Consider the following 27894-nt stretch of genomic DNA (forward strand, 5'->3'; position numbering starts at 1 on the left):
ATATATATATATATATATATATATATATATATATATATATATATATACATACAGTGCCTTGCAAAAGTATTTGGCCCCCTTGAACTTTTCAACCTTTTGCCACATTTCAGGCTTCAAACATAAAGATATAAAATTTTAATTTTTTTGTGAAGAATCAACAACAAGTGGGACACAATCAAGAAGTGAAATAAAATTTATTGGATGTGTCAAACTTTTTTAACAAATAAACTGAAAAGTGGGGTGTGCAATATTATTCAGCCCTCTTGCGTTAATACTTTGTAGCGCCGCCTTTTGCTGCAGTTCCAGCTGCAAGTCTCTTGGGGTGTGTCTCTATCAGTTTTGCACATGGAGAGACTGAAATTCTTGCCCATTCTTCTTTGCAAAACAGCTCGAGTTCAGTGAGGTTGGATGGAGAGCGTTTGTGAACAGCAGTCTTCAGCTCTTTCCACAAATTCTCGATTGAATTCAGGTCTGGACTTTGACTTGGCCATTCCAACACCTGGATACGTTTATTTGTGAACCATTCCATTGTAGATTTGTCTTTATGTTTTGGATCATTGTCTTGTTGGAAGATAAATCTCCGTCCCAGTCTCAGGTCTCTTGCAGACTCAAACAGGTTTTCTTCCAGAATGGTCCTGTATTTGGCCCCATCCATCTTCCCATCAACTCTGACCATCTTCACTTGACGCTTCTTTTGACGTCAACTTTGGAAATCACTTATTTAAGCTGACAAAATGCCACATGTTTATATAGATTGTTTTTTTTCCCACTTTCGGCTGCTCCCTTCTTCAGGGGTCACCACAACAAACACACACCTTGCTCTAGGGCATACGGTGGGGCAAATGAGGGTGGAAATGTAGATGCTTCACTTTCCCCACCCAGAAGCTTGGGATTCGAGCCTGCAACCTCCCAATCACAGGCTTGCCTTCTCTATCCACCAGCAGTGTAAAGAGGATAACATGTCAGTGTCTCATTAGGGTCACCGTGGTAACCACACACCTGTGTCTCCTACTCCCTGGCAGCACTCTTACTGTATAAAAGACAGGCAGTCAGAACCACGCAATATAAGGATCTTGCATATTCCATCTGAAGCGGCGAAATCGGCTCTCATTGACGTAGTTGCGTGATGAAAATCGCGTCATTTTGTTCTCAGAGTAACTTCGTTCACTGTTCTTGACACAAGGCCCACGACAATTTTTTTCTCACAGGAGTATGTGCCAAGTATTGTGTGATTGGTCAGAAGTTTGTGGGTGCATTCGTCAATGTGGAAAAGCGCTCGGAAATTCATCTTTACGACTCTTCAAACACTAAAAGTGAAATGAACAGAAACTACTTTGTGTATGGAGGAGTCTGCTGAAAAGTGTGGCGCTCTCTTCATGATAGATTGGTGGCCAATCAGTGAATGCAGGGACGGAGTGGAGGCTCTGGCGGGAAGAAACCCGTGCAGTGGCGTGTATTGCAGCAGGAAGGGTTTCCCAAGAGCTCTGTGCCCTTTGTGTCATGGACTATGTGTGTGAAAACGAACATCCTGCAACCATGTGACCGCCAGTTGACTGTTCAGTCTTGGATGGCGTACGCTGGGCCCTTACGCCTCAAACAAAAATGGTGAGCAAACTGCAGGTTGTATTCAAAAGATAAATCCTGAACAGGGAGGTTGTCACATGTAAATTATAGTGTCAACAGTGTTTTTAACTAATCTGATTACTTAAAAAGGCCCCTTATGGTTTTAAAGAGAAAATACTGAGCTCAGTGTGAAACAATGGGAGCTTGGGTGCAAACTCTGCAGTCTGGGATGGGATTTGAGAGAACAAAGTATTAGTAGACTCCTCAGTCTTCTTCTTTCGGCTTTTCCCTCTTCAGGGGTCGCCACAGCGAGTCATCCTCCACCACCTCACTCTGTCCTCTGCATCCTCTGTCCTCACTCCAACTACCTTCATGTCCTCTCTAACAGCATCCATATATGTCCTCTTTGGCCTTCCTCTTTGTCTTTTTCCTGGCAGCTGCATTTCTAACATCCTTCTACCAATATACCCACGGTCCCTCCTCTTGACATGTCCAAACCATCTCAATCAGGCCTCCCTAACTTTATCTCCCAGTTTTTCAACCTGGGTTGTACCTCTAATTATCTCATCCCTCATCTTATCCAGCCTTGTCACTCCTAAGGAGAATCTTAGCATCTTCATTTCTGCCACTTCCAGTTCTTTCTCCTGTCTTTTTGTCAATGCCACTGTCTCCAGACCATACAATATAGCTGGTCTCACCACTGTCTTGTAAACTTTTCCTTTGACCTTTGCTGACACCTTTTTGTCACAAATCACTCCTGAAACTTTTCTCCATCCACTCCATCCTGCCTGGACTCTCTTTTTCACCTCTTTACCACATTCCCCATTTTCCTGGACAGTGGACCCCAAGTACTTGAAGTCCTGCACCTTTGTGACCTCTGCTCCTTGTAGCCTCACTGTTCCACCGGCCTCCCTCTCATTTACACACGTACTCTGTCTTACTACGGCTGACTTTCATTCGTCTTCTTTCAAGTGCATACATCCACCTCTCCAAGTTCTCTTCCACCTGTTCCCTGTTCTCACCACAAATCACAATGTCATCTGCAAACATCATAGTCCATGGGGATCCTTGATGCAATCCCACTTCCACCTTGAAGCTATCTGTCACTCCTACAGCACATCTCACCACTGTCGTGCTGTCTTCATACATGTCCTGTACCAGTCTAACATACTTTTCTGCCACTCCAGATTTCCTCATGCAATACCACACCTCCTCTCTTGGCACTCTGTCATTGCTTTTTCTAAATCCACAAAGACACAATGGAGTTCTTTCTGACCCTCTCTGTACTTCTCCATCAGCATTCTCAAAGAAAAGATGGCATCTGTGGTGGTCTTTCTTGGCATGAAACCATACTCACAGATAGTCACCTCTCGTCTAAGTCTGGCTTCCACAACTCTCTCCCAGCTCTTCATCGTGTGACTCATCAACTTAATTCCCCTGTAGTTGCTACAACTCTGTACATCACCCTTGTTCTTAAAAATGGGCACCAGCACACGTCTCCATTCCTCAGGCATTTTCTCACCCTCATATATGCCATTGAATATTTGAGTCAAAAACCTCACTGCCATCTCTCCAAGACATTTCCAAACCTCCACTGGTATGTCATCACGTTCTACTGCCTTCTCCCTTTTCATTATTTTCAGAGCTTTACGGACTTCACCCTCACTAATCTTTCCCACTTCCTGGTCCACAGTTTCTATGACCTCTACTCTTCTTTCTCTTTCTTTCTCTTCATACATTAGCTCCTCAAAGTACTCCTTCCATCTTCCCATCACACTCTCCTCACTTGTTAGAACATTACCATTCATATCTTTAATAAGCCTAACCTGCTGCACATCCTTTCCAGCCTGATCCCTCTGTCTTGCCAATTGGTACAAGTCCTTCTCGCCCTCTTTAGTGTCCAGTCTCCCATACAACTCATCGCACACCCTCTGCTTTGCCTTAGCTATTTGCTCTACGTCCTATCTCCTTATATTCCTGTCTCCTCTCTTCAGTCCTCTCACTGTCATATTTCTTCTTGGCTAATCTCTTTCTTTGAATGGCGTCCTGCACTTCACTATTCCACCACCAGGTTTCCTTATCATCCATTCTCTGTCCAGATGACACACCAAGTACCTTCCTACCTGTCTCTCTAATTACTGTTGCTGTAGTAGCCCAGTCATTTGGAAGCTCTTTCTTACCACCCAGAACCTTCAACAGCTCCTCTCTGAATTTCTCACAACATTCTTCCTTCTTCAGCTTCCACCATTTGGTCTTCTTCTCTGATTTTACTTTTTTCTCTTCTTCACAACAACAGTCATTGTACACACAACCATCCGATGCTGTCTGGCCACGCTCTCTCCTGCCACAACATTACAGTCCCCAATCTCTCTCAGGTTTTCTCTTCTACACAGAATGTAGTCGACCTGCGTACTCCTTCCTCCACTCTTACAGTTCACGCTATGTTCCTCCATCTTTTCAAACTATGTGTTGACTAGAACCCTTTCCATTCTCTTGGCAAAATCCACCACCATCTGTCCTTCATGGTTTCTTTCCTTGACACCAAACCTATCCATCACTTCCTCATCCCCTCTGTTTCCCTCACCAACATGTCCATTCAGGTCTGCTCTGATCACCACTCTCTCCTCCCTAGGAATACTCTCCATCACTTCATCCAGATCTTTCCAAAATGTATCTTTATCCTCTTCATCACATCCAACCTGTGGAGCATAACCACTGACGATGATGAGCATCAGACCTTCTACTTCTACCTTCAGGCACATCACCCTATCTGACACTCTTTTCATCTTTTTCACCAACAAAGTGTTAGTAGACTATTCTTATTAATAGTTATACGGCATTTCTGCGATCTGTTTAAACTTTGAATGAAGTTTCTACTGTGAAATCTGTGCTATTGAGCTCCAAACAGAGCTGTTTTCTCACTCATTTAGCTAAAACCCTATTGTTGTGAATGTAGACATTGTATTTATTTATTTTGCAGTTTTTATTACTTTTTTAACACCATACAATGTACAGATATCAAGTATTTTGGCATACAACTTCCAATTGAATTGTTGAATTGTTTGGATTTGTTTATTTATATATTTTTAAATGAGTTTTTTTTGGGGTCTTGTTCACGAATGAGGGAAAAATGGAACGTGAGATCGATAGGCGGATAGGCGCAGTGTCTGCAGTGAAGCAGGTGCTGTACAGGTCTGTTGTGTGAAGAGAGAGCGGAGTCAAAAGGCGAAGCTCTCAATTTACTGATCTATCTACGTTCCTACCCTCATCTATGGTCATGAGCTTTGGGTTGTGACCGAAAGAACGAGATCTCGGATACAAGCGGCCGGAATTAGTTTTCTCCACAGGGTGTCTGGGCTCTCCCTTAGAGATAGGGTGAGAAGCTCGATCATCCGGGAGAGCCGCTGCTTCTCCACGTCGAGAGGAGCCAGTTGAGGTGGCTCGGGCATCTGTTTAGGATGCCTCCTGGACGCCTCTCTGGTGAGGTGTTCTGGACACGTCCCACCGGGAGGAGACCCAGAAGAAGACCCAGGACATGCTGGAGGGACTATGCTTCTCGGCTGGCCTGGGAACGCCTTGGGATTTCCCCGGAGGAGCTGGACCAAGTGGCTGGGGAGAGGGAAGTCTGGGCCTCCCTACTTAGGCTGTTACCCCGGCGACCCGACCCTGGATAAGCGGAAGAAAATGGATGGATGGATGGATGAATGGATGGGATTTTTCAAGCTGTGAGAGGAGATGCAAAAACCATGAAAGTAGCTGAAACATAAAAGACTATTATTAATAAGGGTTATAAATCAGTAATATTCCCGACAAGAGTCACTATCTTGCATGTTCATTAATAAAATTAGGTGTACGTTAAGTCTCTTTTGGTTGGGTTTGCCCAGTCCACCAAGCAGGTGGTCGTGCTCCAACTTTTCTGACAGAAATACACAAAAGGCACACCCGTAGTAGCAGGATGCAGCTTAAATTACTCAATCACCAGCCACTGCCTTTTCCTCTGACCCTCCACTGCATGCCACACATACTCAGACATATACACCGTGGTAAATGTCACTCTGCATCACCTCAATTTTGAGCTCAAACAGTTTTTTCTCTCACAACTTTTTAAGTACTGTGGCCATAAAATACATAAATCACCTTCTTCAACATCTACAAATTGAACTGCACACGGTCAATCAAACGTGGGATCAAAGTAGGAGCATAAACAGCCCAATAAGCTGAATGCAGGGCGGTCCAATGGTGAAGGAGGGTGCAGAACATGCTTGACATTTGGAGAGATTTCTTTCCACAAACATCTCTGGGAATGTGTAATGTTCCAGCGAAATCCAACTCGTTTCCAAAACATCTGGTAAGCATCACCATTTTTGTTGCATTCTTTATGAACGGAGAGACGAACACGTGCCCACGAGCACACAAGGAGACCCCCTGAGATGACTCGCTCTCCACTCCCGACACCAGAGAATTACTGTAATTCATTATTAATGAGCACATTCAAAAAGTCCTAGACTCTGGCGCAAGCTATGACACTGCACCCAAAAGTCATAAATAATCGTCAGTGACAACACGAGGACGTGAATACTGTAACATTAAAAAATGATTTTAAAGACAAAAGGAGAAAAACTGTAGGAAAAGGCAGGACACAACAGGTAACAAGGACCGAGCAGAAGCCAGCTAACTGAAATCGCACTAAGTCCAGGAAAAAATGCAGACCCTCCAGTGAGGACATTAGCAACCTTCAGCTAGCCACACGGCAGGAAAGCAACACTACAATTATACCTAAATAAGTCCTTAGGAAAATAGACAAGAGGCAGCATTACAGCTAAAAACAGAAATAAAAACTGCTAAAATGGTCTGTGCACAGATGCTAGAAAAAACTGAAAAAGCAGACTTGGGTAGCATAACCAATAAAAATAGTTTAATATTGCACTAAAGAGAAAATAAAATTAGTAGCACAGCAATATTCTTTATGCTATTTATTACCTGTAGTTCATGACTTGATTGACACCAAAGGCAGACATTTTAATTTAAATGGCTTTAAAATAATAAATAAATAAAAAATAAAAAAATAAAATATTAAACATTTAACTGTTAAACCTATCATTAACAATCTTAAATAAAAATCTAACAGTTTCTTCACATTATTTTCCACAAAAACATGTGTTGGTTGTTCAGCATTTGTAGTGTGCAGTGTTGTCCATTTATGAGCAACTTGTGCAACAATGTTCTTCCAACTATCAGCTAAAGCAGCTGTAGAGTACTTCTCGGCAAAGAACCAGCCTTTTAAAACATGTTTAATCAGCTTTTATGAGTCTTTAAAGTCTGACTGACTCACACTGTGCAATTTCAACAATCATGAAATTGCATATGACAATGTGTGATCTAGATATTTCAAAATTTAATATTGAAATATAAAGTTTTGATAGTAACCCGTGTTGCACGGTTCAATGAACGATTTCTAGCCACAGCAGAATTGTGTACGTCACAAACGTCTAACAGTGAAGTCAGTCCAACAGGAAAGCAATCATTGATGTTTACAATCTTATTATTCGATTCGGACTAACAAGAGAGGAGGATAAATACACTGCCTGGCCCCCCAAAAAAAGTTGCCATAATAAAAAAAGAGCACAAACTAATATTTCATTGGACCACCTTTAGCTTTGATTACAGCATGCATTCTCTGTGTCATTGTTTCAATAAACTTTTTCAATGTCACAAGATCTATTTCCATCCAGTGTTGCATTAATTTGTCACCAAGATCTTGCGTTGATGACTAGACACTAGTCATGATGGGTGCATCACTTCACCTGCCTCTCTTCTTACCCTGATGCACCCATCACTCTGGAACAGGTAAATCTGGACTCATCAGACCACATGACCACCTTCCATTGCTCCAGAGTCCAATCTTTATACTCCCTAGCAAATTGAAGCCTTTTTTTCAGTTAGCCTCACTGTTTAGTGGTTTTCTTAAGGCTACACAGCTGTTCAGTTACAAAGTCCTTGAGTTCCTTCACATTGTGCGTGTAGAAATGCTCTTACTTTCACTATTAAACATAGCCCTGAGTGCTGCTGTTGTATTTCTTCGATTTCATTTCACCCAACATTTAAGTGATCGCCGATCATGATCATTCAGGAATTTTTTCCCCACCACATTTCTTCCTCAAAGACAATGAGTCCCCACTATCCTTCCAGTTTTTAATAATGCGTTGGACAGTTCTTAACCCAATTTTAGTAGTTTTTGCAATCTCCTTAGATGTTTTCTCTGCTTGATGCCAATGATTTGACCCTTCTCAAACAGACTGACATATTTTCCACGACCACACGATATGTCTTTAAAATGGTTGTTTAAGAAAAAAGAAGCAACTCGTTGCACCAGTTGGGGTTAAATAACTTGTTGCCAGCTGAAAGATAATCGCCCATGCAGTAATTATCCAATAGGAGGCTCATACTTTCTTGCTTAGTTAAATCCAGGTGGTGACTTTTTTTTGGCCAGGTAGTGTACGTTCATGCCTTGGAAGCTGACATCAGTCAGAGCAGCAGTTACACTGCACAATTTTTCTGAAAACTTCTGACAGTTTGATTTTTTCGTTTCTCACGGTAGTAAACAGTGGTAGAGCTGCTGAGAATCCTGTCACACAGAACAACCTAACCACAGACCATCGATTCACGCTCAGGACCTTAAAGTTGTTTCAAATGAAAGAGTTTGCCTACAATTACTAGAAGATTTTTTTTTAAAGATATTTTACTATCATCACAATCATCTGAGAACAGTGTCCTGTTGCAGCTCTAGTCCTTTTTGCAATTTAGATTTACTTGAGTTTTAGTTTTAGGGAAATTAAGTGATGAGAATGCTTAACACCCTGCCATCATCGTCATAGCAACGGCGAGCACTGAGGCTACGCTGAGAGAAGGGCGTCTCTGTGCTGCCTGTGATTTTCATTCTGATCGCAGACGGATGAGAGAAGCTTCACCAGAGGGAGAGAGGCACCAGGAAAACGACAGAGACGTTTCAAGTTACAAAGAAAACAGCATTAAAGAGGAGTTTTCTCCTTGTTTAGCATCACTTTACCACGAGTTTTAATGAAGTAAGTTTTAAAACCTTTGCGGGTTACTGTCACTGAAAAGTCACCGCTCAAGAAAATCTACAGAACACCCACACAAAAGGTTAAAGAACTGACCCACAATACAGATAATTTAAGACAGAACTCATATATTGTGTCTAGGTGGAAATATAAGCTGAGGAACAGGGGGTGTTGAACGCCTCAGCTGACTGCAATTTATTAAGAGCATAATGGCTTTTCACATTTCAGCCCGAACAACAGAGCTGCTTCCCTGAGGACAGCTGGGAAAGCTAAACAAATACCACGCACAGTTGATAATCAGCCTCCGTTCATAACGTTCCTCCCTCCGATAACTTTTAATTTAAAAAAATCTATTTTATTTTTCCTGAGTGGCAACAGGCAGAGACTGAGACCACGGGGATAAGTTAATGTCCCACCTGTGGGGAGAGGATGGGAACAGTTTCTCTCAGGCTCAAACACAAAGAGCCCCACTGTGCAGGCGAATCAATGAAGTCTGCCAGACGCAAGCCAAACACCTGGGGAGGGAACGGTCACGTGACGTCTGAGGGACGGGAGGAAAGAGAGGTATCGCCATGGTAGCAGTCACAGATGAAACCAGTAGACCACTTTTCTTTCTTGTGAAACATATACTGGTTTGACACTCACCAAAAAGAAAGAAAAATATGGGAAAGGAACAGAACACCATGGGGGAAATGAGGGCTCACACCGCCTCTACTCTGCTGCTCTGTGGTTAGCCATTACACTGGAGCCTATGGGTTAGAGGAAGTGGGGGTGTGGGAACCGAGACGGCCCACAACCCCGTCCCAAGTCTAAACTATCTGAAAACGTGGCCTAATAAGCGGAAGAGGCATTTCAGAAAACCAGCCCGTCATCTGGATGCATGAAATCGTAACTGTGTGTGAACCTAAACAGATCAGTTCAGGCCTTCTAGCTCAGGTTGACCGCTTCCTGAACCTCCCCCCTTCCTGTTCACCTGGTTCCTCCAGCCCAATGCACTGACCCAGCACCACCAGACAGTCCAAGACATCTTCAGGGAACAAAGTCCCCCAGAGTGTCCCCTCCTCAGTGTTCCAGCCCTCTAGTCTTTCCTCTGCCTGTCTGCCTCTTTGTCTGCCCTGTTTTGACTCCAGACGCAGAACCGTGCACGCTCATGCGCAACATTGTTCCTCTATAAACAATGGGTTTCCTTTCTCCCCCCTCCTCCGACTTTTCTGAGACTTCAACCCTTTAGGGAAAGAAACAAAATCAAGATGAAGACGTCTGAGTTGTTGTGGATACATGTATCACAGTGTTTAATCTGTCTGAGTTTCCTCCTGAACTGTTTCTGGTGTTTGCTCCTGCACATGGTCTCTGTAGATCAGTATCTCTGGGCCTGCAGCGGCAGGAGGTTGATATTAGCAGACTGCTGGAGCGTCCATGCATGGCCAGCTCAGACGTTCAGCTATTCACCCTGATGCGTGGAGGAAATAGCGCAAAGTTGATTAGGAACGAGTCCAAGTTTGTTTTGAATTTAGCTGACTGAGTGACCATCAGGCCGGACTGAAACATCAAACAGCTCTGAAGTGACAGACTAAACCAACTAAATGAACAAATTAGCTACACAATACTAATGGGCATAAAATTAGGACTCGTTATTGCATTTAGGTTTAGGTCACACTTCTCTGTGTTCCTAATTTGTTAAATAAATTGACATTAGGGATGGGATCTGTGGGCACCTTATTATGATTCAAAGGGGTGTAATGTGATTACAACATGACTATTAATTCATCTTGATTTTATTAAAACCTAAGACTATGGATTAATCTGCATAAATAAACACTGATTTATATATTTTAAGAATTAATAAGGAGCGCACAATGACATAAAAGAAACAGTTTAATCACTGGCTGCTGACCAACAATTAGCATGGATAACAACAAAAAAGGGTATAAAACAGCTAACTCATTCAGCGTTGTTTATCAACAGAAAATTATATTAGTGGCGTACATATATGACGCAAGCTGGCAAATGAGAAATATTTCAATTCAGAGTTATTATAATTTTGAAACTTCCTATTTTAAATGGTTCTGTTGGTTGAAATCAGTTGGTTTTAACACCACGCTAGCAACTAGCTAGTTTGGTTTACAGAGTGCCGGTTTGTGAAAGCATTTGTTTAATTGGATAGAGTGATGTCATTGGGAATTCAAAAGAGGAATGACCAAGTTTTACAATGATGACAACCATTTTAAAAAGTGATTTCTCGCACAGTGATGACTGGACATGGACACCAGTGACCCCCGCGACCCGAAAAGGAAGAAGTGGGAAAAGTGGATGGATTTCGTGGCGTTACAGCAGCTGACAGAGAGAAACGGGCAATTTCAAAATAAATTTAAAGTATTATTTCTGAAGATATGCTTGTTAATTCAATTAAATTCTGTTTGTTTATATAGCGCCAAATCACAACAGAAGTCATCTCAGGGCACTGAACAGAAACAGCCCGTTAACTTGAGTCAGCTGTTAGAAAACTTCTATTTACAGGTAGATTAGGAAGAGTATAATTTGGGGATTGCTAGATGGTGTCTTTACGAACAAGTGATGACGTAAACATAATAACATTGACTACTGTTTAATCCCTCTATGCGTTTGAACTAAAGTGATACATGTCTCCTTTATAACGGTTTAAAGAAATGAACAGAACAATTCAAATATATATATGTATGTTTTTTTTAGTTATTGCTGGGCCAAATGTAATGCAGAAAATTTAAGGCTGCTATTATTGCTCCTTGGAGAGCGTGTGAAGGAGGAAGTGACGTGATGCCGCTGTCCTCCATAAGAAAACAAAACGTAGAAACAAAAAAGTTGAAAAACAGCAGATAGAATATTTTATAGATGGAAAGAAGTGTTACACACATTAGTAGTTGTAAGCATTCAAAAGAATAAATATGTTTGTTTAGTGCTTACCTATAACCTAAACATTTAAGGAGTAAACATTTTTAATAATTGCATTAAAATCGCATTAACATTTGATGGATAATACTGAACGAGTCTTATAATAATAAAAAATGTCACAACTACAATAAGCTAACAATCAGAGAAAATAATGTCCAACTACAAAAAAAAAACAACTAAACTGCACATTAACCAAAGTCGTGTTTAAACAAAGAGAAGGAATCAAAATGTACAGTTAAAAACGAATAAACTGAGACAAAGAGCTTAGATTCATTGAATAAAAAAAGACTTGTTTGACAACATGGAAAAGCACGCCACACACATCCTCACACCAGAGGAAAGAGGCTGGCAACGTTGTTAGTTGGAGAACATTTCATCCATGTCACGTCACCTTTTCCCTTCGTGATGCTCTCCACTCTTATTGCATAACAGAAGATTCCTCCTCTCCTGTTTTCTCTCCAAAAAGTGGAAAACTGTGCCACAATGGCAACTTTCAGTGGCATTCCTGTTCCTTGTGCATCATTTGTCTTTCCACTCTGTGTGAGACAACGTGCCTGACAGAGGATCATCCAGGCGAGTAATGTCCTCCACCTCACCATCACTGCTGAGGGAGAAGTCAAAACCAATGAGCAGAGTGGAGGCAGATCCCGGGCTGCTGCAGGCTCCCAGCACCACTGGCTGGGACCTGAGCTGCCCTGGGTGTCTGCGAGCTGTTTGGGCCTTTTGGCTTCTTCACGTTCTCTGATGTAATGGAGGAGAGGAGCAGCCTGGATCAAGCTGCAGTAACGGAGGTGAAGGGGAGGACAGTGCTATCCTGTTAAACTGGTGGAGTTGGGTGCCCCATCTCTGCCAGTGTCCCCAGTAGTTTAATTTCTAAGAATGACTTCACAACTTCATTTGTATTACATCATAACCACCCACCCACTTTCTCTCATCATCTATGCTCTACTTTGTCGATGAATGTACTGGACTGAGATCGTTTCAGAATCAGAGTCATCGTGACAATCACCCATGAAACAAAGCACTACATTAAAGCAAACATCCCTTGTTGTTCTCATTTGTTAAAAGCAGACAGGCACTTTAGACTAAGCAGTTATAAGGGCTGACTGGTGTAAGAGCTATTAGCCCCACAATGGCAGTAAATTTAAAATCTTCAAAAGATTTATACAATCATCACAATATTTTTGTTATTCTTCTTGTTTTCCACATGTATTTACACTTGTACATAAGCTTTTTTGACACAGCTACCACCCACCCTGCTCCCAGGATCAAACCAAAAAATAAAAGAGCAACAACATGAAGCGTCCCAACATCTTTCTGCAATTGTAGTTTATTTTGAAAGGGTCAAACTAGGGACAAAGTGCTGAGCTCTACAGCTTTATAATCAGACTATGTGCATACTTCTTCATGTTGATCCACTGCAGGGTTGAAAACGAAGGAATATAAAGATCCTCGGCTAAAAGAATTAGCAGCCGCTAACGTGATAATTTCTTTAAGCAAAAACCTGAAACAGAGTGGTTGTAAATCACAAAGCAGCTGCTGCTTTCAGTTTCTTGTTCTGAAACTTGTTAATACGTGAATGGGTTCTGCATGATTAAAAGATGAATGAAGCGTGCGCTTTGAGAAGCATGAATTGCTGTAAGTTGGTGTTATGATTGTAGCAGTGGCCTAGGTGGAGAGGAAAGTTGCACAAGAACAGGACATGGGGGTTGTGTGGCTGGGATGGGCCAAACATTCAAAGAAAGACCTACTGAGGAATGAGAAGTGTTTATGCCAACAACGCTCATCCTTAGACTTCCTCAGAATTCAACTTGCTTGATCAATCAATGTATGTTTAAGCATGAACCAATCACACCCCTTTCCTCCCCCTGAGAGATCACTTTGTGTCAAGGAAGAGCCTGCTCTGAAATGTAGTTAAAAAATCTAAACAAACAAACAGTTATACTGACTACAAATGGCTATAAAACAAAATAGGTATACTGCCTCAAATGGTTATAAAAACAGAAGTGGTCCACTGCGGTCCAAAAGTATGTACTATAAACATTACTAAGGGTGTCCCTTAATTAAAAGAGACGATTTATGCAGATGCACAAAGCTTTGCCATTCTGAGTATCGTGTTAATCTCTCAGCTTTAACGGCATTATTTGTCAGAAACTGGAGTGTTTACGTCTGATGTGACAAAATAAAAATAAATGGATTGTAAAATGTCTCATCTGAATTTGTTTTTACCACATCTAGAACCAATTATCTAAAATAAAAGCATCTTCAACCACGTTCCTGAACACGACTGACTGCAGCGTCTGCTGCTTCTGCCCAAGAGCTGAATCATCAGACACTCCTAGTTCTGGTTTGATCCGCAGATTAGTTTCATTACTAACTTCCTGAGAAGCAAAACACAACTTTTATCAACCAGACATGCACGTCATCAAAGCCATTCTCAAAGGGAAACTGATAGCAGACTGGATGAACAGTAACAGAGATTTCCAAGGAAGAATAGCTCTAAATAGTTGGTTTTGGTGTGCATGCAGTCAACTTTTGAAACAGTACATGAATCCCAAGGTGTATTCAGCTGTAGTGGAGAGACCATTTAAAATGCGATGGTGCGTGAATATAAACAGCTCTCTTCTGATCTTGTGTCCTCGGAGGAGTGAGGAGGCTCAAACATCAGACAGAGGCATGGACAGGCGTCTTTCAGTCAGCTGTTGGTGTCTTGTAGCTTTCTGCATCAACAATGCCTCAAAGCAGAGACCTGAGAGAGCCCCCCCAACAATCCGCCTGAAGTTGATCAGAGGTAATTTTTATAATCAATTTATGCCATTCCAGGTTTAAAGCAGAGCTAGACCTTTGAAGAATTAATCCCAGGTTACCGTCCTCCATCTGACAGCTGAGCTGAGACCTTCTGGGCACCTACTCTTCTGTTTCTAGGGAAAGTGAAGCGAGCCTTGCAAGTATTAATGTTTATCAGAGTTAATGAGACATTTAGCAGACTGGTGTTTTGAAGGAAACTCAACTGTGCCGTTTTAATCACAAATCTAAAGTAGAAAAACTGCTTCACAAACTCACAACTTTATTTAAAAAAAAACTCATAAACCACAAATGCTTTTTAATAAACTGTTATTTTGAAAGTTTATAAGACTTTTGACAGAAGTGTTACTTTGACGTATTGAAACTTACAAGTTTTATTTCTCACCAAAGCAGTGACAGACATCATGATTCTGTTTACTAAAGAATTGCCCCAGACTTCTTTGCTAGACTAGATGTTTGTTCCCACAGGAAGTATGTCAAAATGGTCCAAAAGGGCCAAGACTTGATTATGACGACTGGTCATGTAGATATTATTCTCAGGTAATGGCTCATCCCACGGCACTAGACTGAGTTCCCACATTTGACTCTGGACTGGAAGTCACTGACGAACATCCCAGACCATCAAACATGGCTTGTCGTCAAACCTTGTTTACCACAAAGACCTCATCATACGCAACATATGGTTCATTTTTTATTTATACTTGCTGCTATTCATTTGGACCTCTGTTCTGGGTCTTTTTTAACCTGTTGAATTGCATGTTAGGTCTGAATAGTCTTTTTTTTTTTTTTTAGTATGAGACAACTACACTGCCTAACCCCAAAAAAAGGGCCACTACCTATTCAAATAGGTAGTAGCCTCCTAATGGATAATTACTGCATGGGTAATTATGTTTCAGCTAACAAGTTATTTAACCCAAACTGATGCAGTGAGAAGCTTCTCATTTGTTAAACAATCATGTGGAAAGACACATCCTGTGGTCGTGGAAAAGATGTAGATCTGTTTCAGAAGAGTCACATTATTGTCACGCATCAAGCAGAGAAAACGTCTAAGGAGATTGTTGTAACTACTAAAGTCGAGTTAAGAACTGTCCAACACATTGTTAAAAACTAGAAGGACAGTGGGGAGAGAACATCAGGGTAAGAAGAGAGGCAGCTGAAGTAATGCACCCATCGTGCCTATAGTACAGGCCTGTGGGGGCAGTCTATGATCTGGGGTTGCTGCAGTCGGTCTGGTCTAAGTTCAGCAATGTTATATGCCCAAAGAATGAGGTCAGCTGACTATATGAATATAATGAATGACCAGGTTATTCCATCAATGGGTTTTTTCTTCCCTCATGGCACGGGCATGTTCCAAGATGACAACACCCGGATTCGTCGGACACAAATTGAAGGAGTGGCTCAGGGAGCATGAGACGTTATTTTCACACATGGACTGACCACAACAGAATCCAAACAAACACTGTCATCAGGAACAGACAGTGTTGTTCCTGATTTGGGGCTGCAGTAATTTGGTTGTCAGTGCCGGGGTCTTGTAATCTTGAGGTTGCAAGTTCAAGCCCAGGTTGCATTAGGAAGGTCATCCTGCGTAAAACAATTGCCAAATCTTTCATGAGAGTTCGCTCAGTGTGGCAATCCGTGAAGAAGGGAGCACAAAAAGTATATGACTTTAAAATGATTTCTAATGGAGGACATGAGGAAGAATTAGGGACGGGGTGATTGGTGAGGGGGTGTAAAATGTACATATGCAGACAGACGTGATGGGAGAAGACCCTGCAGGAAAGGATCAGTTTAGGTCTCACTGCAACTTCCATCCCTCACATTCACCACTAATAAAGCTCTAAAGCTGACCCATTAACCAGTACAACCAGGTTAACACAGAGACCCTTTGAAGAGGATCTTTCCCAAACCACCCAGGAAGATTAGCCCTTCTTGCCCACAGGAATAAAAAAGAACACAAACCAATTAATGGTTATAATTAAAAAAAGAGTTTACATCATGATCCCAGTCCGACTGAAACGGTCATTGAAATTCTTTATAAACCGTAAATAAACCACTACTTCCAGGATAATGACCATGTAAGAAAAATAGGATAAGAGGAGTGATACATCACAAGTTTAACAACAAAACATGGTTCAGACTCTGTCAGGTATCTTTAATGTTCAATCAAATCTTCATGGATGCATTAAATACAATACATCCCGTCAACTAAACTTGTTTTTATTCTTTGCTGCTCAATCATGTATTGCACCTGAAATATGTTCGTATTTGAAGACTGTCAATCATGCAAGAACTGCCCATATACGTGCTTCTTGTGTTCACTGAGAAGCACTTAGCAATAATTAGAGCCATTTGCTTTTTTATGCATTAGCGTGGTGAAGCTGTTTACAACACAGCGATTAAAAATTCCCTTAATGGCAACAAGCACATTAAGGTTTAATTTAAACAGATGCATTAATGCATTTATATAAAATGAGGAGTCTAAATCATAGCCAATGCATGAGTGATGCTGACTGTTGTAGCCATATAAATATGAGCTTGTGTTAGAAATGAGCAATGGATTTTTAAATATTTGATTAGTTGGTAAAGTATGCAAACATAAAACAGCTTTGTGACTTGTGTTTTGAAAAGTCCCACCCAGTTCCTGGTAGTAGTGTGACACTAGCACCAATGTGATAGTAGTTTGCCAACAGGGGTTCTTTTTCACTGTAATACCGACAACAACAAAAAACTTTGAGCAATCCCGTGTTTGTTTCTGCCTGCACCACAATTTTACTTAAAAAAAAAATAAATAATGCAACCTACAGCCAGAATATTTCTATAACAGTCATCTAAAAAACTCAGTGAGGGTAAGAAACTATACACCTGCTGCCAAAACATTCCAGATGTAATCTGATAGCTCAAATATTCTTATTTCACTTTCCATACTGAAAACACAGACGTTAAACTGCAAAGATGTTCTCTATCAGCACTGTGCACGCAAGATAATATGGCATCACATATTCTGTCTAATGTCCATATGATTCTGTTGCCTCAGACTCACATTATATAACATCTTGGATATCAGAGTGTAATTCGTATCAACGACAGGATGGGTTGTTGTGCTGGCAATAAAATAATTAGTATTATATGAGTAAAAGTACTCAATTGTAGATGTATATCAGTAAAGGGTGAAATAAATTACAATTACTGAAGGCATAAAAGAAGGAAGAAGAGGTGCCTCACAATTTCTACATATCATTACATCTATTTCAGAAGACTAATTACTGGCTAAACTGGAGACTTTATTACCTTTTATTAAAATATTTAAATTGTTACCTATTTTTAACTGTAAGCTAATAGATCACCTAGACCAGCTGTCTGCAACCTGAGCCACATGTGGCTCTTCGGTCCTTAGTCTGCAGCTCTTTGAAGCTTTGACCTAAACTAACATGACGTTTTATTTTATTGGTTTTTATACACACACCCTAAACGGCTTGTTTTAGCAATGGGTTTTTGTGACGATTTTCTGAAATTATCTGAATACTACTACTAGTACAAGGAGCGAAACGTGCTGATTGGCTTTAGCTACAGGTACTTCGTTTATCCAACTTCCAGCTTTGCGGTGGGGTTTTTCTCTTAAATCCACCAGAAACTGTTTGGAATATTTTAGGACAAGAACAAGAATTAGAAAATTATAAAACAGTTTAAGTCAATGTAAAGTATTTGTTTTTATTTTTTAAATTCAATGTCAGAATTGCATAACAAACAAAATTGACTAATTTTATACACACTTTAAATGTACACTTTATTACTCTAAAGTGGGACATTTAACTAACTTTTCCACAGATAGAAGTACTCACAGAGGCCTGCAAGAGTTCAGTGTTTTAATTTTTATGAAAATTTATTAAAACTATCATTTCTTTCCTTCTTTGCTATGATATGTTCCTTTGTCCTAAAATGTAGTTAATGTTAAAATTCATTATATTTTATTTTTATAATGTCATCCTCACTGGCCAGAAAAACCCCCTCCAGCAAACTTGAATTGGCCCGTGGGCCATCAGATGATAATCACAGTTGAAGCAGGTTTTGTGGTCTGGACACATTTATTATTTATTTAGTGAGCTAAAGGGCAGAAATAGTTGTTTTGATCAAAAACGTTGCAGACCCCTGACCAAGACCTTTTCTATGCATCCCACGACTACCTTACAAATTACAAGCAGCCCTTAAGATTTACCATATTTATCGCTGTATAAGTCACGTTTTTTTGCATAATTTACATGCCCTGTGACTTATAGGCCAATGCGACATATTTATGGATTTTTTTCCCCGTATTTATAAACCAAATTTTGGCCGAGATATGACCGTTTTCATTCATTCTGACTGAAAATGTTTGAACACTACCATTTTCAACCACCAGATGGCAGCAGAGCAATAGGACATGCCTTTGTATCATGTAATAGGTAAACGTGGCAATAATGACAAATTAAAAAAAAAGTTCAAGACAAAAACAACTGGACTTTATTTATTATACTTTATTATTTTTGTCTAGAACTTCTTTGAGTTTACCATGTCTTGGATGACTGAGAACCTTCACCAGCTATTAATGACTCAATTGGCTTCCCACGGTCTCCCACCTTCGTCCAGCTTGCTGATTGGAGCATCAGTCAAACCAGCTTCATTTTGCTGCTCTTCCCCAGTGAAATGCAGCTAATTTGACCATTAAAGTGCATTTTTTAAGTTAAAGTTCAACTGAGACACACCTTTGCTATAACGTCGAGCAAACAAATAATTGTTTTTAGGTGGTTATCTTGTTAAATTTCTAAGAAATGCGCAGCCTTCCTCCTTCCTGGTTTCCTCCCTCTGCGAGCTCCCGGAGCACCAAGGCAGTGAATACTTTTGAAATTCAGCTGATTTGACCATTAAAGTGCATTTATTAAGTAAAAGTTCAACTGAGACACACCCTTGCTATAACGTTGAGCAAACAAGTAACTGTTTTCAGGTGGTTATCTTGTTAAATTTTAAAGAAATGCAGCAGCTGGTCCTGCTGCCCGTGCCCGTTTCGCAGCTCCTCAGCAGCTAAATGGTTTTTGAAATTCAGCAGATTTGACCATTAAAGTACATTTTTAAAGGAATAGTTCAACTGAGACACAACTTTGCTATAATTTCGAGCAAACAAACAATTGTTTTTAAGTGTTAATCTTGTTCAATTCTTGTTAAAGTCCTCCCGTGCACGCCCAAGCGGCCGCCATTTGGCAGCCAATCGATTTTTGGCACAACACCGGCCCACATTTCCAGGTTGTCGGCAGTGATTGCGTAACAAACACGACGCGTCAGTGGTGACGCATAATAGATGTGACGTTTACGGCGAAGCGACGTATTTATGGATATTTTCCACTTTATTAGACAAATATGGACAGATGTGACTTATACGGCAGTGCAACATGTACGGCAGAAAATACGGTAAGTAGACCCAGGCAGATTATTCCATCTGAAGGTGGTTTCCTCTCCTCATTCAGACGCCAAATAAAATGCAGTTTGAGCAAAGAGAAACTTATTGTTGGTTATCAAATTATACAATAAAGCAGCTGTTATAAAGGGTTGATGCTGTACAGAGACAACATAAATCAGCGAGCCACCCAGCAACATAAGCAGCTCAAACAGCGTCCTACTGAGTAACACAAGTACAATTCTCCCTTTATTAGTGGGAGTGAGCCTCAAACAGGGGAGTCCAGATTATTCTGCTCCCCACCTGTCAGGGGTGACGTTTGGACAAGAGTTTGGGTCAGGGGAGCACTTCCTCTTTAGAAGGCGGCCCACTATTTTTCTTCAATTCCACCCCTCCGCCACATCTGGCCTCCTTTGGGTGGTTGCTGGCGATGTTCGAGGGTACAGCAACCGCAGAACGCTTTGTCATCACCGAAGAGCAGCTGAACCAACAGAAACACCAACTCCAGCCAGTCAATTAATTAATGGAACCGTTTAAAGTGATGGGAGGCCCCCGGGAGGAGGTGAATGTTTACAAATCATCAGCTATAAGTGCTCCTTACATTTACGTCTAGATTCCAGCCAAACCTTGTTTTCTATGTAGTTCATTTTATTCGCCTCCTATTGTTTTATTTACTTTCAAAACTCACCAAAGCAACAACAAAAAAAAAGGAAATATTTTCTCTAACTGCGTGTCTGTGTTGGGGTTGAGGGACCCACCAGTGCACCACATGCAACCAATCACTGCATATTTACAATGTATCCTGTCTGAACAACCAGATGAAGTCAAATCGCTTCCATACAAGAAAGAAGGGCTCCGACTGAGACCACATGAATGCACCAAGAGCCAGCACCAACCACATGAAAACTTCCTTGATGATCAGGTTCTGTGGCTCCACAGCCCCCCCATCTGTGCCCGGCTGTGGGGAAATCTTCAGTTAACCAACAAACATCCAAAGACATCCATCAACAGACTCCAGTTACTGCAAGCAGCAGAAAAAGGAAGGACTTAGACTGAAAAATAAAAGCTAAGTTTCTACAGTTTCAGACTGAGATTACGTTACAAGAAGGGATTGAGTTGTAGCTGAACGTCATGCAGGATCACTTAGCACTCAAAGAATGTATCGAGGATGACTCAACTACCACCACACCAACTTATAGATCAATATCTGTAAAACTGCCTGAGCTACAGTAGTCCCTCGCTACATCGCGGTTTGACTTTCACAGACTCGCTCTTTCATGGTTTTTCAACGATCGTCAGCTTTAATATTACTCATGCAACTGGGACTGTACTGGTTAAAAAGTTAACAAAAAAATACTTCAAACAGGCGCCACCATTTTGTAGTTTTCTTTCAATAAGCCTATACTGTAACGCCAGTCAAAAGAGCTGCACTACCCAGAAGCCAACAGTGCTTCCAGCTGCTGCTTTCTGCTGAAATGGAGGGAAAGTTTTGCAACGCAAATCTACGCTTTCTATGAAGCTCACAGAACTGGCAGGAAAGTCACAAATAATCCTGAAGCTTCCTGAACCCCAATTATCCACGCACACAACAACCTGGACGGGGCGGTGGGCTTCATCGCCGCAGGGTAGGTCTGCAGAACCGGAACCGAGCTGCTGGTCTGCAGAGCTGGTGAGTACCCATACAAAAATTTTGCAGTACTGTACAGTACATATACGTATGTTGTTCAAATAACGTAGGTTTAAGAGTTTAGAACATTGTCAGAGTGTGGGAAGGGTTTAAAGCTTTAATATATGTATAACTACTGAAATAAAGATAGCGTTCCTACTTCGTGGTTTTTCACTTATCGTGGTGGTGTGTGGAACAAAACCCCCATGATAATCAAGGGACTACTGTATCCCCATTTTGTGTTTGCTAAGGTCATTTAGCTGTAGTGCTCATTTCAAATTCGGTTGAATTCTGAAGCTAATCAGTTATGTACTGTATATATGATGATTACTTTCTGAATTTTGTTCAATTCTGTCCAATGCTTCATTAAAAATGTTGTTAATGTTACAAACGAACAGAAACAGACACTGGTAATAAAAAAATTAAAAAGTGATCACCTTGCCTTCAGCAGTGGGTGTTAAAAAGGAAACTAGTCTGCTACTCAAAGCTGTGAAGCCTGGGGGGGGGGGCCTTTGTTATGACGTTAAAATAAGTTTTTTTATTCCCTCAATGGGGGATTCTGCGCCTATTCAACTGTCAATCATCTAACAGCAAGAACTTTGTGTCCAAAATATCTTCCAGCTGCAGCGCCGTTAACTGCTGATCATCCATAACTAGATGAAACAAAAGACGAAGCAAACCGCAGACGCACCCGACACAAGGAGCATCAGGAGCGTGGAGGCGGCTCAGACGGTACGGGCGGGAGAGAAATATGCTTTGGTCTGTGAGTCGGAAAGAACGGGAGTGACTCAGAGAGGAAGAGGTGGGAATGAGGATGGAGAATTTTAGGGAATCCCACTGAGATCGCTCTCCTTGCTGCTCTGCATCGCGCCAAAGAATTCAGACGAGCAAACCATATGCTGGAGCAGGTCACATGCTAGCTCCGCCCTGAGACAATAGAAATCCCACATTCTGAATCTCTCCAGTTTGTTTACGAATCTTCCTGTGTATTATTCTTGGCTGTTATCCTCCAGGACATCTACTTGGAAAAGCAAGTTACTCAGCTGCTTTTGTTTTTTTCTTTTATGGATCTGGTTTCACTTCAGAGGAACCGGAGGGGCGTGTTCTCGCTTCTGCAAAGTCTTAATCACATTACAAGAAGCTCTAAGTCGGTGTCATCACATTTACGGTGGCAAGAGCTACGACTAAAAAAAAAAAATCTATGAACAATCACAGAGTAATGAGAAGTACCTTCGTGGTGTAATTCATGCCTCGGTGGAACGTGAGCGTGACGCAACATCAGAGCGATCAGCTGTAGTCGGAGGGGTGCCTCTTATCCACAGCGTTTGGTTTTAGCAGTTTGCTCGTGATATTTGTTTCCACTTTAGAAGCTGGCAAACACATGGAACATCTGGTTCAAATAGCAAACAGCTTCAAACTTCTTTAAATGTAAAATGGTTTAAAACTGGTCTGGAGCGTGATTAACCAGGAGCTTTGTGTCAAAAACCAACCGTGACAGATAGTTTAGGATCATCTTATGTTGAGAAAAACGACACAGTCGTAGTCGTTTTTGTCAAAATCTCAACAACAGCAAAAAAACTATTTCATGCAATATCTCATTGATTTGTGGATCATATGTATGAGGAATGAGTCTCAGCTACTTTGATTTGTGGATCATATGTATGAGGAATGAGTCTCAGCTACTACCACCCTGATTTTTCTGGAAAACTGGCCATTTGTGTTTGCAAAGATTGCGTTGCTGTGGCAGCCTTCTTGAATTGGGTTGACTCCAGTAGGTAATCATCTGTAGATATGCACCCAGTGGTTACTTTCTGTGAGTTTCATTAAATGCCCAGTGTTGCATGAGGTATTTTTCTAAAAGTGCAGACAAACGAACACATGCAGGATGAACAACCTCATCACTCCGCCTTTGTCTTCATCGGTGGGTGATAACAACTCTTGGAGATGTTCAAGAATAAACTAGTCCCTCAATACTTCGTGGTTCGAGTTTCGTGGACTCAATTTGTGTGTTTTCAACACAAGATTGTACACGACACACGATTGGTGATGGGGAAAGACAGACCCCGCCCCCTCCTTTCTCTTTCTGAGGCTCTCTGTCACAATCTATGCTGTAACAAACAGACTCAGAAAGAGAAAGGAGGGGAGGGGTGAGGTCTGTATTTCCCCATTGCTTTTGTTCAGTCCGTGGGAGCTGATACCTGAGTGAGCGGCATGGAATGTTTATTTAAAATAATCAAGTGCCACCCGAACCAAGCCTTTGGTCCAGTCCCTCGGCAATCACTAAGCGGGCCAGGCCACCGGGAAATGCACGGTGCTACCCATGGCCAGTCAGCCCTCGGTGTTGTGCCAAAAAGTGATGGTCTGCCAAAAATCGAATGGCGTTGCCGGAGCTTTTTTGACTATTAAAGTGCATTTATTAAGTAAAAAGTAAACAGAGACACACCTTTGCTATAATCTAAAACAAACAAATAATAGTTTTTAGGTGTTAATCTTGTTAAATTGCGAGCCATAATCGAGTTTTGGCAGCTCGTAATCGATCTTTGGTAGGCAGGCGAAATGAAGCTTCTTTGACCATTAAAGTGCATTTATTAAAGAAAATCAAACAGAGACACACCTTTGCTTTAATCGCGAGCAAACAAATAATCATTTTTTAGGTGTTAATCTTGTTAAATTTCGAAGAACTGAAACAGCGAGTCCTCTCGTGCGCGCTCCCGCGGCACCAATCCATTTTTGGCAGACCATCACTTTTTTGCACAACAGCAGGACTGGCTCAGCAGCAACCGTAGCATCAGTCTGTCTGCTCTCTTTCACCGTGCTCTTTTAGAGCGTTTAGAGTTTACAACATTGTTAAGAACATTGCAAGAGTGTGGGAACGGTTTATAAAGCCTTAATACATATAAATACTAAAATAAATAGAACGTCCCTACTTCGCGGATTCTCACCTATCTAGGGGGTGTCTGGAACGTAACCCCCGTGATAAGTGAGGGACTACTGTACTAAAGTTCCTATCATCTAAAAGTGAGACGTGTTGGTCAAACAGAATATCGATGACATCACACGGTTTTACACAGCTGAGGACAAACTGCTGTTGATACTCAACACAAACTGAGAGCGACACTAATAAAAGAGCCAAAAGCAGCTTCTTGAGGTTCAGGATAACAGAGGTGGATAATGTTAGGTGATGGGTGGATATGTCACTCATGAGGGATGGTGGTCTGCAAGGTCCTGGTCTCACCAGTTTTCCACAGTGGACATTGCATTCTTAGCATTCCACCAGAGGACCACTGCCTCGCGTCACATGTCAACTCATTTTCCAGGTTTTCCCTGATTTCCAGAGTCGCTGGGAACCCCGATTGGTGCTCTATTCCCGAGGACTATCTCTGAAGTAAGAAGTCAAACAAATTTATGACAAAAACAAATTTAACGCCTATTGCTCTCATCCTTTAGTGAACTTCAGTGCGCAAGAAAGGCGACCTAAAAAACAAGTTTCATTAGAAATGAACACCGAAAGCCTGCTGTCCTTGGCCGTACGGAAACAAAAACACAACACCAGCTGAAATATTTGGTCTGGCCCTACAAGCCGGATTCAGGTCAGAACCTGGACCCAGATTAAAGCCAGGGCAGCTGTCTGACCCTCTTCCCAGTCAAAACACACTGATGTAAACGTGTTTGTGTTGAAAAGGCACGAATCAAGCAGCTCAGGGAAAGTGTGTGTGGTCTTCACAGGAACAACCTGCTCCATCAGAACCATTTTTAGGGTGAATTTAACCAAGTCCGTGAGATTCAGACGGGACTAGAAGCACGTCTTGATGTTGACCCGCTTAGCAACGACAACAAACAAAGGAGGCAGCTGTCTGTCTGCAGGGGGGGCAGTTTTGGGACACTGCTCACTGTTCAGTGGCTGCAGACTCATCTCCACCGAGGCTTGTTCCCAAATAAAAAGGACCGGTTATAGCTAACCCCAGCTAGCTAGCCAAGTTTAACTGTGAGCAGCTGCCCTCCTATCCCCGGCACACATCTCTATACGTCTTAACTGGACCTGTGTCATGTGTTGTATTATTATAATTTATTTTTAAGTCAGAGCCGATATAATGGCAGCTGCGTTGCCTCTTTGAACCCCTTGTAGTAACAGGCGACTGGGCTCTGACTATTTCCAAGAACGTCTGAATTACCTTCACGCTCCACCTTCATTGTATATATATTTATATATATATATATATATAAAAAAGAAACCCTGTAAAATAATTAATATTTAAAATAGTTCTTTAATATATTGTGGAAACAACAGGCCTGGCTTATGAGAACTGCTCTTATCCAGCAAATACACCCAGCCTTCCTAGCTAGTGAATAGACTGGGGGGTGGGTATTTAAAGCGTCGCTAGCTACCTGTTAGTCGCAGCTTCACGGGTCCATTCCGCCGAACTCCTTGGTTAGACATCTCTTGATCCAAACTCTGCGAGCACTGACAGAACGTGTGGTTCGGAAAACAAAAACAAAACAAACAAACAAACAAACAAAAAAAACCCCGATAAATAAGGTTTAATCAAGCTCTCCGTCAGTTTTAGGCAGTGATGGAGTCAGAGCCCTGTGGCCCGGATGTGAACTGCCACAGTCGCTCATCAATGCGAAAAAGAAAAGAAAAAGGGGGAAAGGGCGCGTGCGGTTCTGCCGCACAGACTTCGCCTCCTCGGTTGTTGCTGAAGCGCGGAGATGAGCTGCTGAGGTGTTTCTAGCTCCACATCTCGGGAGAGAGCAGCCTCCTTGCCTGCCGCGGACTGAGTCCTCCCCCTCGGCTCGGCCGGAGTGAAGTGCGGAGCGGGGAGCCTCCTCCCGGGCAGGTCCGCTCCAGGAGCTGACCGCTGACGACAGCGCTCCCCGGGGGCGGCAGACAGTTCTCCATCACCTGAAATAAATAAATAAATAAATAAATAAATACAATTCTCCAGCATGTGGTGCTTCAGCTGTGAGAACACAACGTGGTGATGAGCAGCACTTTTTAACTTCAGTAATAATGTAATGTTGTTTAACGTTGTTTTACCAGGGGCGTAGCTAAAACGGGTAGAATCCCAGGGCACCATTTTGTCACCTGAAATTGTACTTGTATTTGTTTTGTATATAAAGAAAAAGATATATTCACATTGTAGGAATTAGTTGACTTGGGCTATTTTTGTGTTTAAAACATTCAGATAAGATAAGGTTAGTCCTTCCCCATGGGGTAAGCGTTAACCCAGCTGGACTACTGTACCACGCTTCATGTTGGGGTCATTCGGGTGTCCCTTTCACCTCTCCAGCTCGTCCAAAATGATTCAGCTCGACTATTAACAGGAATTTGTAGATTTGAGCACATTTCACCCGTTTTATCCTCCCTTCACTGGCTCCCTGTGCGTGTCAGGATTGATTTTAAAATACTCCTGTTGTCCTTTATGTGTATTAATGACCTTGCACCCTCATATCTCTCTGACCTACTTCAACCATGTGTTCATTCTCAGGCTCTGAGTTCATCAGCTGCTTTTGGTTGTATTAAAAACCAGGCTGAAGCTCAGACATCAGTTTTTTTCAGTCATTGGCCCTAATTTTTGGAACAGTCTGCCCCTCGACATTAGACAGGCCACTTCACGCCCTGCTTTTAAACCTCTCCTGTACTGTTTCTCACTGTTTTTGTATTATTGTTTTTATTTTTATGTTTTTAATTACATCTTGTGATTTTTATTTACTGCCTTGATCTTATTGTTAAGTACTTTGGCAATAGATGCTTTATAAATAAATTTGACTTGACATTGCTGGTTGGAGTAGAGCTGCTGCTCCTCCACATCGAGAGGAGCCAGTTGAGGGGTTTCAGGCACCTGGTAAGGATGCTCCCTGTACACCTCCCTCGAGAGGTTTTCCAGGCATGTTCAACAGGGAGGAGATCCTGGAGAAGACCTAGGACGCGTTGGAACTCTTCCTGATATTATGGGAAACTATGGTCTCTTGGCTGGCCTGGGAACTTCTTTGAATCTTCTCAGAAGAGCTGGAAGAGGTGGCTGTGGAAAGAGATGTCTGGGCCTCCCTGCTCAAGCTGCAGGTACATCTAAAATAAATAGAATACTGTATTCTGAAAAATTGCAATGTTTTTTGTCAATCACTTCAGAAAGTGAAACTCGTATATCATATAGACCATATCAGAGTCAGTTTTTTATTGTCGCTCCACCAAAATTATGTACACAGGGTCCCAGTTACATCAAAAAATAAAATGTAAAAGAAAAACAGTGATAACATCTAGATATGAACTAAGAAGAACATCAACTAAATACACACTAAGCACTAATAACATAAAAGCATTACGTCGAACATCAGCACAAACATGAGTCTGTGTGAGCAGATGAGCACGAATGAACACATCAACATGAAACAGATCAGCAGCAACATGAAACAGATCAGCAGCAACA

At 41.6% G+C, this 27894-nt stretch overlaps 1 protein-coding gene across 1 annotated transcript in view; it reads right to left on the reverse strand.

The window, feature by feature from the left end:
• The window catches only part of LOC119421555 (E3 ubiquitin-protein ligase SMURF2), an 81654-nt gene extending 55389 nt beyond the window's left edge, over positions 1–26265 (reverse strand). Inside the window, exon 1 of the mRNA XM_037688898.1 lies at positions 25853–26265. Coding sequence (XP_037544826.1) covers positions 25853–25904 — 52 coding nt within the window. The 5' untranslated portion in view covers positions 25905–26265. The remainder of the gene's footprint in view (positions 1–25852) is intronic.
• Between the last annotated feature and the right edge of the window lie 1629 nt (positions 26266–27894).

Source organism: Nematolebias whitei, chromosome 15, assembly GCF_014905685.2.
Source record: "Nematolebias whitei isolate Nwh7 chromosome 15, NemWhi1, whole genome shotgun sequence".
In the NCBI taxonomy this organism is placed as follows: Eukaryota; Metazoa; Chordata; class Actinopteri; order Cyprinodontiformes; family Rivulidae; genus Nematolebias; species Nematolebias whitei.